This window comes from Equus caballus, chromosome 14 (genome assembly GCF_041296265.1).
Source record: "Equus caballus isolate H_3958 breed thoroughbred chromosome 14, TB-T2T, whole genome shotgun sequence".
NCBI lineage: Eukaryota > Metazoa > Chordata > Mammalia > Perissodactyla > Equidae > Equus > Equus caballus.
The window spans coordinates 44,007,673-44,020,884 of NC_091697.1; the positions used below are offsets into that span (position 1 = coordinate 44,007,673).

General features: G+C 39.3%; 1 protein-coding gene across 19 annotated transcripts in view; it reads right to left on the minus strand.

Annotated features, from left to right (window-relative positions):
* Nucleotides 1-13,212, minus strand: part of ARHGEF37 (Rho guanine nucleotide exchange factor 37) — a 50,381-nt gene that overhangs the window by 32,747 nt on the left and 4,422 nt on the right. For 10 of the 19 annotated variants that reach the window (XM_070234016.1, XM_070234013.1, XM_070234006.1 and 7 more), the window contains 2 exons: nucleotides 1,373-1,417; nucleotides 55-251 (listed from right to left, as the gene is read on the minus strand). In XM_070234016.1, coding sequence (XP_070090117.1) covers nucleotides 55-240 — 186 coding nt within the window. In that variant the 5' untranslated portion in view covers nucleotides 241-251; nucleotides 1,373-1,417. The remainder of the gene's footprint in view (nucleotides 1-54; nucleotides 252-1,372; nucleotides 1,418-13,212) is intronic. The other 9 variants (XM_070234012.1, XM_070234017.1, XM_023617454.2 and 6 more) reach the window with 1 other exon arrangement.

The following is a 13,212-nucleotide window of genomic DNA, read 5'->3' on the forward strand; positions in this document are numbered from 1 at the left end:
AGAACTCACGTTTGTCCCTATAAATATAGGCTGTGTGTGGCCCCACGCAAGTACCTGCTGCAGGCGGCCCCTGATGTCCGAGGCACAGAGCTGGAGCATGTGCAGATAGGAGACCTCCGTGTCGATGAGTTCCCTGATGGCCAGCCTCTGATGGAGCAACGATCTGTCCTCAGACACCCGGCCTTCCCCATCCGGACTCTCTGTCCTGGGGGACGGTTCATCAGCCCCGGGATCGGCCATGTCAGCAGGTTCTGGGGAAGGCAAACACATCCCAACTCACTTCCGGGAGCTCTACCAGAACACGCTATCTCTAATCCAAAGACAACTATTCATCAAGCTGCCTAAGAACATCTTTAGCTGCATGCAGAGTTGAGATGAACTGTGTATTAGCTTTTGTGGGCAGTATCTGGACCATCGTAAAAGGCAGAACACAGCTCAGATAATTGGTGCCATTTAAAATTCATTTCCCAGGATTCAGACAATGTGCTTGCCTAGCTTTTCTTCTGTTTCGTCCCCCAGCTCTTGACCCAGATTTCTTTATCTAGTTCGGCTGAGTCCCTCTCCCTCTCTCTCCCCCAGTGGTTCCCTCCTCTCCACCCCACTACCCCATTCAGGCCGTGTGCAACCTATCACCTGGTCTCCAGGATCATCTTTCCAAATCCAAACCCCTCTCCCACTGCTGCCACCCACGCCCTTTCATCCTGGACACGCTTCCAGTTTAAACTTCCTGAAACAAAGCTTGGGATCACGGTATTCCCCGCTGTGAGACTTTGATAGCTCCCTGCTGCTCCGTGGTCCAGCTCCAACCCCATTTTCCCTTTCTCAGATACACTCCAGTGAAAGAGAGTTATGTGCTTTTCTGCATACCTGCATGGTCACTTCCTGCCTCTGTACTTTTGCTCCTGCTGTGCCCTCTCCCTTGTCTCTAAACTCTGGCATTCATCTTCTCTAAGGCCTTTCCTGACCCTCCCAGCCAGAGGTACTTTTCACCTTTATCTCTAAGTTTAAAAAGTACCAATAGCAGTACTGCGGACAGATGGCCTGAAAAGCTGCCTCCTACAAAACACCTGGAAATGCTGGCTCAGCTATAACACACTTTCATTTCACTGCAAGGCAGCACTTGCAAGAGAGTAACGAGAATCAGCAGGCAGGGCTCCCAAACAGAGGGAACTGCAAACCAGAGCAGGAGCAGCTGAGCTGACACAGCCGTGGCCAAAGCGGACAGGGTGGGCTGGAAGAGGGCATTGCTGTGCTCAGTGAAACACGGACAGGGGCATCAGTGCCCAGGCAGGAACAGGAGACGAGCTCCTTCACAGAAGTGGGACCTCAAGACTTAAGCGAAATGGCGATTCAGAAAAAAATGTCCCCCTACCCACACAGAAGATGACAAAGATGTTTCTCCATCTTGGCTTGGGTCCTGGGGGAGGAAAAAGACTCCTCTGAAAATTCATAACAATAGGCCTGTTTTCTCTGAGTTTTAGGTTCAAACTGATACTACACATTTGGTCCAAGTAGCCCCAAACTGAGAAATTAACAAAAAAGTTCTGGACTAATGCTACTCTGAGGGGCCACAGGACAAATAAAATGTCTCCAAAGGGACATATCCTTAACCTAGGCTACATGGTACGCTAACAGATAATCTTGTCCTGAAGATGAGTTTAAAATCCAAAATTACACGAACTCTACTGTGAGCGAGCATTATCAGAAACAACAAAGAGCAGGATTAGACCCCAAGAACATCAGATAATCAAACGATCAGACAGAGACTATAAAGCAAGAAAAGAAAAAACACTATAAAAAGAAATAATGACCTATTTGATTTTTTAAAAGCACCAAATAGAACTTACAGAAATTAAAAATTTAGTCTTTGAAATTAAAAACCGAATGGACAGATTAAACAGACATTTAGGAAAGAAAAATAGTAAAGGGACAGATAGATCCAAAGAAATTATCCGGACTACTAAAAAGAAAGAAAAGCATGGAAAATCTGAAAGAGAATTCAAGGGATCTGAATATTGAAATAAGAAGGCCGTGTATCAAATCTGAGTTCCAGAAGGCAAGAATAAAGAGGGTGAGGGGAGGCAATATTTGAAGAGATAAGACAAAGAATTGTCAAGAATTTATAAAAGTTATAAATTCTTAGATGTAGGAAGTACAAGTCTCAAGCAGGATAAGTTAAAAAAATCCGCATCTAAACAGGATGAGGAGAAATTGCAGAACCTGGAAGGCCTAGAGAATTTACCTTGTACATTCTGTTTTTTTTTTTTTTTTTTATATAGAGGGTTTTTTTTTTTTTCAGATTTTTATTTTTTCCTGTATATTCTTGTTCTCAGGAAACTATGGGAGAATGTGCTCCATCAAAATAAAGAAATAAATCAAGCAAGAGGAAGACATGAGATACAGGGAATTGGTGATCTAATGTAGGAGCGGCACTGAGGAAATCCCCAGGATGGGATAAGGGAAATCCTAGGATTGACTATTGGCTACAGGCGGACAGCAAACAGTCTGGACGAGAGTACTTCAGAAGGCACTAGAATGTCTTGAGAACAGATTTATTGAATTGATAGAGAATATGGTGTTTCTGTAGGCATAATTACATAAATACACATGAAACTAAGAAACAAACCAACAAACAAAAACAACTGTTATAACAAAAAAATTGTGCAGAAAAGATGAAAGTAATTATATGTTACTACCTGGTTCAGTTATAAATAGAATTTACACACGTAACACAAGCGATCTAATTAATATTGTGTATAACTATATGGAGAGGATAGGGTAATAAGAAGGCTATACATATGTGGTGAAGGAGGAGTAAAAAAAATAGCTGAATCCTCATCTTTCATAGCAGAAAGTCAAAGAACAATGCCTAAACCAAAATCTCAAGAAGAAGCAGCATATGCATGCTATTTAAAGATATGGAGGTAAATACTAAAACAATCAGCTAAAATGATAGAAGGAATTGCCTGGAACGAAAGACAAGTGGACAGACTGTTTTCCATAACAAACGCTGCAGAATTATCTGTTTCTTTTCTCACAACAAGCGTAGAACTACCCATCCCTTTAAATTACATGCTTTTATGGCTTTGATGTGAACCAAAAACTAAATGTGAGAAAAAGTGAGAGCTCCTCATTTTTGCTGGAGACCAATATTCAAAAATAAATCATATTCCTATATATGTCAACAACAGTATGTACAAGTACAATTTAGAGAAAGATAGCATGATAAAAAATTTAACAAAAAATAACTACTATTTATTCCTTCCTAGATATCTTAATTTAACAAAAGATGTACAAGATCTTTAGGAAGAAAATTATAAAACTTTATTGGAATATATTCAAGAACTATTTTCATGGATAGGAAGAATCAGTATCATAAAGATGAAAATTCTCTACAAAGTTATTCAATACAATTCCAATAAAACTCCCAACAGGATTGTTGTTGTTGTTTTAGTAGAACATAATAGAATGATTCTAAAATACACAAGGAAGAGGAAGAGGGTAAGAATAGCTAAGGCAATTCTGAAGAACAATGTAGGGGGACCTGTCTTACCAGATATCTAGATCTACTAGAAAACCATAATATTTATCAGTTTGATACTGACACAGGTGCAAATAGATCAGTGGAATGGAGTAGGGAGCCCAGAAACAGACCACGGTAAACATGGGAACTTGATATATGACATAAGTGTCATTAGAAGTCACTGGGAAAAGGATGGTCCATGGGATAATTAGCTTGCCATATAGAAAAATAACCAAATACAATACCACATCACACCCCAAATAAAGTCCAGATAGATTAAAGACCTAAATCTTAAATGCGAAACTCTAAAATTCTTAGAGGAAAATATTTTTATGCTCTCCAGACGAGAAGGGTTTCTTCAACAAGACATAAAGTGTAGAAATCCCAAAAGAAAAGATTGATAAAGACTGATCAATCTGACCACAATAATACTGAAATCTTCTATTAATAAACAATTCTACAATCTAAAGGAAAAGAGGGGGCTGGCCCGGTGGCAGAGTGGTTGAGTTCGGATGCTCCACTTCAGTGGCCCAGGGTTTCGCCAGTTTGGCTTCTGGGCACAGACCTAGTACCACTCATCAAGCCATGCTGGGGCAGCATCCCACATGCCACAACTAGAAGGACCCACAACTAAAATATACAACTATGTACTGGGGGGCTTTGGGGAGAAGAAAGAAAAATTTAAATTTTTTTTTAAAAAAAGGAAAAGAGAGGCCTCAAACCAGAAGATACTTGTAATGAACGTAACCTGCAGAAGTTTAATATCTAGACCTTATAAAGAACTATGAATCATTAAAACAGGGAAATCTAAAAGAAAAATAGACAAATGATATCGTTGCAAATACAGTGTTTGGGTTCATTCAGTGTCAGTTTTAACCTCCTTCTATTAGATCTTGCTGTAATGCTGAAATTGGAGAGCTAAAACCCAGCTTCCCAGACTCCTTTGCAGCTAAGACTGCAAGACGTGCTTTCAGCCCCACCAATCAGACGGTCTCAAGAGAGCCCTGAATTTAGAACTGAGCTAAGTAGGAAGGAAGGCACGCTTGAGGCATCCATTTAATGGGGCAGGTACTGCATTGTTCTGAAGCCAACAGTTTCAGCACTCCATTGTGGCTAAAATCATGGAATCCTGAAGCCAGCAGCTGGGACAGCAGCTTCCCAATTCTCCAGTTTCCTGATTGTTCCCGAGGGTAGCAGCTCCCTCGGAGGGCCTTTCCTGTAGTATTGATTTTGGACTCATTCCTAGAGGCCCATTCTGTGACCTGCTTCTCCAGCCCTTCCACCAATTTGGTAAGTACCTAATGCCCTCTTGTAAATCCCTTTCTGGTTAAAATAGAATGATTTGTGTTATCTCCAACTAAACTCTGGCTGATACAGGTACAAACAGGTAATCCACAAAAGAAGAAATTTAAATCGCTAACACACAAATGAAAAGATGCTCGATTCACTAGTAACTAGGCAAATGTGAATAATTAAAACCACAATGAGTACCATTTCATGCCCATCAGATTGGCAAAATATAAAACTAAATTGTTGGTGAGACTGTAGAGGAATGGGAAGTCTCATATACTGATACGAATAATGTAAATTGTTGCAACCACTCTAAAGAGCAATTTGGCAATATCCAGAAACACTGAAAATGCATACACTGTCAGGTCAAGGAGTTCTACTCCTACATATATCCTGCCTTCAAGAAACTTCTCCACATATACACAAGGAATGTAGACAAGAATGTTGACTGCAGCACTGTTGATAATAACGGAAAATTAGAAAGAACCTAAATGTCCCAAGGAAAGTGGATAAGTAACGTACAGTATAGCCATTTAATGGAATTATGAACAAAAGTGAAAAGGAATAAACTATACATTCATGTATCAACATGGCCATCCTCGCAAACACTGTAAAGAGGGGGAAAAAGAAAAAAAAAGAAAACCCAAGTCCCAGAAGGGTACATACAACATGATACTATTTTTAAAAGTTTAAAATATGTAAAACAATGTTAGATACTATTTAGGGACATACATATGTAGCATAGGTATTAAAATTTTTGTGGAGATGATTGGCAATAAATTCAGGATAATGGTAAACTCTGGAGAGGGAGGCAGAGGAAGGGAACTGGGGAGAGTATCAAAGGGGACTTAATGGCATCTGAGGGGGTTTTTAGTTAAACTTTTAATTTTGAGATATAGATTCACATGCAGTTGTAAGAAATAATAGAGGTTCCATGTACCCTTTACCCAATTTCCCCAATGGTAACATCAGGCAAAACCAAAGTACAATATTACAACCCGGATACTGACATTGATACAGACAAGGCACAGAATGGTTCCATCAGGAAGATCCCTCGTGTTGCCTTTTCACCCGCTTGGCTCCAGCCCCATCCCATCCTTAATCCCTGGCAACCAGGAATCTGTTCTCCATTTCTATAATCTTGTCAGTTCAAGAATGTGTGTAAATCATACAGTTTGTGACCTTTTGGGATTGACTGTATTCTATCAGCATAATTCCCTGGAGATTTATATAAATTGTTGCATGTATCAATAATTCCTTCGTTTTCACTGCTGAGTATCTGAGATGTTTTATTTGTTTAAAAAAAACCCAAAGCAAATACGGGAACAATGTTAAAATTAAACAAAGCTAGATGGTAAGAACATGGGAATTTGTTTTATTGTTCTTTGTTCTTTTCTGGATGGTTAAAACATTTCCTAATATTTAAAGTGGCACACATCCCATTCAACCTTGTACTCCGGTTATTTAGGGCTATGCCTCATCTCCATGGCTAAATGTTAAGCTCTTAGAGAACAGATGAGCACCCGTTCATCTTGTGTCCTCCTCTGCACCTCACAATACTGGTGATTAATACATTTTTGCAAACATAAATGGTCTATTTGAATGTATTAGCAGCAGTAGAAGTTTCTGTCCTATGTCATGAGCACCAACCCGTGGGTCAGATAGCATGTAAACAAAGTGTTTGGGGAGAGCAAGGTTATTCAGAAGGCAAAGGGCCCAGAAAGATCCCGGAATGCATCTGCCTGATGCACAGCTCTATTCCAGCTCCAACACTGCCTGTGGTCTTGCTGACCTGTCCCTGACCTGAATCGCTGACACTCACCACCCTGTGCATAGCTTCTCTAGAAAGATCACGACAGGATTTCAGGGGAGCTGCTCAGGTTCCCCTACTCAGAATTGTTGCTCAATAAACAAAAAGCGTAAGCAATACTTTACAGAGAACTGCTGACTATTTAAAATAGCAATAATTTGCACATAGGTTAATTGCAGTCTAGACCTCCAAGCAGGCTGGGTAAAGCCTCTCTTTAGCAGCATTTTGTTATCTATCACTGTATACCCACGTAATGGAAAGAAACACACTTGCATTTCTTTAAAAATACTATATATTATTTGGCAATGACAAAGAACGAAGTACTGATATGTGCTACAACATGGATGAGTCTTGAAAACATTATGCTGAGTGAAAGAAGTCAGTCACGAAGGACCTTATATTTTATAATTCCATTTATATGAAACATCCAGAATAGGCAAATCTTAGAAACAGAAAGTAGATTAGTGGCTTCCAGGGCTGAAGGCATAGGGTTTTGGGGTATGGTGGCTATTGGATGCAGGGTTTCTTTTGGGGGTGATGAATATGTTCTAAATTTATTGTGGTGATGGTTGTACAACTAAAACTAAAAATATACTAAACATACTAAATATACATTAAATATACTAAATATATTAAATATATACTAAAAACTTTTGATTTGTACACTTGAAATGACTGAATTATACGATGTGAATTATATCTCAATAAAGCTGTTACAAAAAATATTATATAACACTAAACGCTGGCAAGGATGTGGAGAAACTGGATCTCTCATACATTGCTCGTGGGACTGTGAAACGGTACAGCCGCTCTGGAAAACAGTTTGTCAGTTTCTTTAAAAACTAAACATACACTTATCAGCAATCACACCTCAGGGCATCTATTCAAGAGAAAGAAAACTTCTGTCCACATAAAAACCTGCCCACAAATGTTCACAGAAACTTTATTTGTAACGGCCAAAAACTGAAACAACCAAAATGTTGTTTTAATAGGTGTATTTAAGAGGTGAATGATTAAAAAAAAGCTGTGGTACATCCACTATCACGGAATACTCAGAAATAAAAAGACATGAACTATTGTTACACTGCAGCAACTTGCAAGGTTCTTGAGTGTATCATCCTGCCTGCAAAAAAACAACCTGAAAAGGTTACATACTGTGTGATTTCCTTTATATAAGATACAATTTTATAGAGGCAGAGAACAGAGGATGGAGGGCAGGTGGGTGTGACCATAAAGAAACAGCATCAGGGAGAACTTTGTGGTGATAAAACAGATTCTATCTTACACTGAGGAGGAGGTTACTCAAATCTACACATGTGACAAAATGGCGTAGAACAATCATGCACATATACTATACCGATGTCAGTTCCCTGGTTTTGATATAGTGCTATATTTAAATAAGATGTAACTATAGGAGGAATCTGGTGAAGGGTACAGAGAATTTCTCTGTATCATCCTTGCAACTGCATATTGATCTATAATTATTTCAAAATAAAAAGTTAAAAACAAACAAAATATTATATAGCCTGCATTATCCACTATCTTTGCTATACTCTCAGGACAAATGCAACTTAAAAGCCTGCGATAGCAAGCTGGGCACCCTTGTTCCATTTCCTGGTCTGGCCTGATAAGGAGGCTTGTCTTGGAGAACATACTCCAAAAAAATGTGGTTTTCCTTATCATCCAGTCCATCCTTATTCCTGATATCTCTTTGATGCCCTATGGTAGGCAATTAAGAACTAAAATTAGGGGCCTGCCTGGTAGCACGGCGATTAAGTGCACACGTTCTGCTTCAGTGGCCCAGGGTTCACCAGTTTGGATCCCGGGTGCGGACATGGCACTGCTTGGCAAGCCATGCTGTGGCAGGCGTCCCACATATAAAGTGGAGGAAGATGGGCACGGATGTTAGCTCAGGGCCAGTCTTCCCCAGCAAAAAGAGGAGGATTGGCAGCAGTTAGCTCAGGGCTAATCTTCCTAAAAAAAAAAAAGAACTAAAATCAATCTAGCACATAGAATAGTGTTAAAAAGAAATGCCTGTGGAATGTTCTGCAGCAATTGCTTCTGACTCTAGGAGAGGATAAAACACTTAATTCTCTTTTCCTGTGTCCACACCAACACAGAAGAATTTGGGCATTCACATATTCATTCAACAAATATTTGGAGCAGCTACATCAGGCGAAGCATTTTCCTGGATTCTGTGGACACAAAGATCAAGAAAAAAATGGCTCTAAAATAAGGATGGGGCATTTAAAATAGCTGGTTATTTGCTCCAAGTTTCATTCCACTAAAAGCAGAGGAACTAAGGAAGGAAATGTTATGGACTTCCTGATCATTTCATCACTTTCAAGACAGAAGTAGTAACAAGGGGAAATGATATTCCAAACCTAATTCTGACCAACCAAAGGAACTGAATGGAGAAATGGAAGTAAGCAGATGCCCAGGGCAAGTGAAACCATCATCTCAAAGTTCTTTCAGAAGGAGGGAAAGTTGAACATCCCCCAGGTTTTAAAGGAAGGTCAATTTAAGCATTTAAGGAAAAAAAAAAAGGAAGTAAAACCTCTGTTCTGAGACTCTAGAGATTAGGATTCACGGAAGGCTGTCACAGGTGACGTTCAGGCATCATGAGAGTAAAAGACTCTGTTGAAGAATAAAGGGAGGAAATACCTATAGAAACAAGAGCGGCCACATAGAGATCCCGGCTAATGAGACCGGCTTATAAAGATATGGGAGGGTCCTGTACGAAGAGCTTCCAGAACTCTAAAACCCAGAGGGATCGGGGATCGACAAAATTGTAAGAATAACCTCCAAAGTTCTGCCCCGTACTATGACTGCCAAGTGTATTTTAAGATTCATGTTCAGAAAAAGTTAAGAAATAGGCATACTATTTGATGGCTTTGCTTCTCTCTTCTTAGCCCTAAACAGTTACTGCAGGAGGCCTTGTGAAGGTTTGGGGCCCAGACTCTAGACCCAGAAAACCTGATTTCAAATTCTGATCCTGCAATCAATTGGCTGGCTTTCCTGGGATAATTATAGAACATTCCTTATAGGGTTGTTATAAGGTTTCATAGATAATCCATGTAAAGCGTCTAACAAGAGTGTCTGGTACAAGGTAAGCTCTCAATAATAGTAGCTGCTCTTTTTGTTACTATTATTGTTAAACTGGAAAGAGTAGCATTATCGTGGATCTGATGGATGAAAAAATTGTCTAAGGACACTTGGCTGATCATACTCAAGCAGATGATGAGGACAGCTAATCATGATGATAATAATAAGTAATAAGAACTACACACCAGAGCCTAACTGAGCGTGCAGCTAATCCGAAAGAAATGGAGTTAAGAAATGGAGAGACTATGAGACTGAGCCTTGATGGCATTCAGTCCAGCCACGATGGAGACTGATGCCTTTTGCATTTTTTTATATGAGCTAATACATTTTCATTCCCCACCCCACTGTGGCCTAAGCCACTCTGAATTGGGTTTCTGCCACTTGATTAAAACAGATGGTCTGTCAGCCCTTTGAAAGCGAAACAGAGATCACTTGGGGCCAGCATAGGTTAACAAAACAGAAAACAAAAAAACAAATCATAAAAACCTCCCAAAAAATAAAAGTCCAGGACCAGACGGCTTCTCTGGAGAATTCTACCAAACATTCAAAGAAGATGTATTACCTATCCTTCTCAAACTATTCCAAAAAATTGAGGAAGATGGAAAAATTCCTAACACATTCTAGGAGGCCAACATCACCCTGATACCAAAGCCAAACAAGGGCAACACAAAGAAGTAAAATTCCAGGCCAATATCACTGATGAACACAGATGCAAAAATCCTCAACAAAATATAGGCAAATCGAATACAGCAATACATTAACAAGATCATACACCATGATCAAGCTGGATTCATACCAGGCACACAGGGATGGTTCAACATCCACAAATCAATAAATGTGATACACCGCATTAACAAAAGGAGGAACAAAAACCACATGATAATCTCAATAGATGCAGAGAAAGCATCTGACAAGAACCAACATCCATTCATGATAAAAACTCTCAATAAAATGGGTATAGAAGGAAAGTACCTCAACATACTAAAGGCCATATATGACAAACCCACAGCCAACATCATACTCAATGCAGATAAACTGAAAGCCATTCCTCTGAGAACAGGAACAAGACAAGGGTGCTCACTCTCCCCACTCTTACTCAACATGGTACTAGAGGTTTTGGCCAGAACAATTAGGCAAGAAAAAGAAATAAAAGGAATCCAAATAGGCATTGAAGAAGTGAAACTCTCGCTGTTTACAAACAACACGATTTTATATATAGAAAACCCTAAAGAATCCATCAGAAAACTAGCAGAAATAATCAACAACTACAGGAAAGTTGCAGGATACAAAATCAACTTACAAAAATCAGTGGCATTTATATACTCCAATAACGAACTAAAAGAATGAGAACTCAAGAGTACAATCCCATTTACAATCTCAACAAAAGAATAAAATATCTAGGAAGAAATTTAAACAAGGAGGTGAAAGACCTATACAAGGAAAACTATAACACATTAACAAAATTGATAATGACATAAAGAAATGGAAAGATATTCTATGCACATGGATCAGAAGAATAAACATAGTTAAAATGTCCATACTACCTAAAGCAATCTACAGATTCAATGCAATCCCAATCAGAATCCCAATGACATTCTTCATGTAAATAGAACAAAGAATCCTAAAATTCATAGGGGGCAACCAAAGACCTCAAATAGCTAAAGCAATCCTGAGAAAAAGGACAAAGCTGAAGGCATCACAATCCTAGACTTCAAAATATACTACAAAGCTACAGTAGTCAAAACAGCATGGTACTGGTACAAAAACAGGCACAGAGATCAACGGAACAGAACTGAAAGCCTAGAAATAAAACCACACATCTACAGACAGCTAATCTTCAACAAAGGAGCTGAGAACATACAATGGAGAAAGGAAAGCCTCTTCAATAAACAGTCTTGGGAAAACTGGACAGCCACATGCAAAAGAATGATAGTTGACCATTATCTTTCTCCATACACAAAAATAGACTCAAAATGGACCAAAGACTTGAAAGTAAGACCTGAAACCATAAAACTTCTGGAAGAAAATATAGGCAGTACACTCGTTGACATCAGCCTTAAAAGGATCTTTTTGAATACCATGTCTACTCAGACAAGGGAAACAAAGAAAAGATAAACAAGTAGGACTTCAGACTAAAGAGCTTCTGGAAGGCAACAGAAACCAGGATCAAAACGAAAAGATAACCCACCAACCGGGAAAAATATTTGCAAATCATATATCTGACAAGGGGTTAATCTCCATAATACATAAAGAACTCATACAACTGAACTACAAACAAACAAACAACTCCATCCAACAATGGGCAGATGATATGAATAGACATTTTTCCAAAGATGATATACAGATGGCCAATAGGCACATGAAAAGATGTTCAACATCACCAATCATCAGGGAAATGCAAATCAAAACTACACGTAGATATCATCTTACGCCCATTAAAATGGCTACAATCACCAAGACAAAAAATAACAAATGTAGGGGCTGGCCCCGTGGCCGAGTGGTTAAGTTCGCGTGCTCCGCTGCAGGCGGCCGAGTGTTTCGTTGGTTCGAATCCTGGGCGCGGACATGGCACTGCTCATCAAGCCACGCTGAGGCAGCGTCCCACATACCACAACTAGAAGGACCCACAACGAAGAATATACAACTATGTACCGGGGGGCTTTGGGGAGAAAAAGGAAAAAATAAAATCTTTAAAAAAAAAAAAAATAACAAATGTCTGAGAGGTTGTGGAGAAAAGGGCACCCTCATACACTGCTGGTGGGAATGCAAACTGGTGCAGCCACTACGGAAAACAGTATGGAGATTTCTCAAAAAATTAAAAATAGAAATACCATATGATCCAGCCATCCCACTATTAGGTATTTATCAAAGAACTTGAAATCAACACTACAAAGAGGCTTATGCACCCCTATGTTCATTGCAGCATTGTTCACAATAGCCAAGACGTGGAAGCAATCCAAGTGCTCATCAACTGGTGAATGGATAAAGAAGATGTGATGTGTGTGTATATATATATATAATGGAATACTACTCAGCCATAGCAAAGACAAATTTGTCCTATTCGCAACCACATGGATGTACCTTGAGGGTGTTATGTTAAGTAAAATAAGTCAGAAAAAGATAAACGCCATATGATTTCACTTATTTGTGGAACACAAACTTACGGACAAAGAGAACAGTTTAGTGGTTACCAGGGGGACGGGGGGTGGAGGGTGGACACAAGGGGTGAAGAGGCACACTTATTATGGTGTCTGACAAATAATAATGTACAACTGAAATTTCACAACGTTACAAACTATTATGACTATAATTTAAAAAATAAACAAAAAAAAAACAAGTAATGGCAAACTACCCTCATTTCCTTATGGAAGGTCAATTAGGTCAGTAGATTAAAGGAATGCTGTAGGCTAGTATAACTGGACCAGCGAGGTGTTGACTGTCTCACCTGACATCCTTACATGTAAGAAATAAAATGCAGCGATAG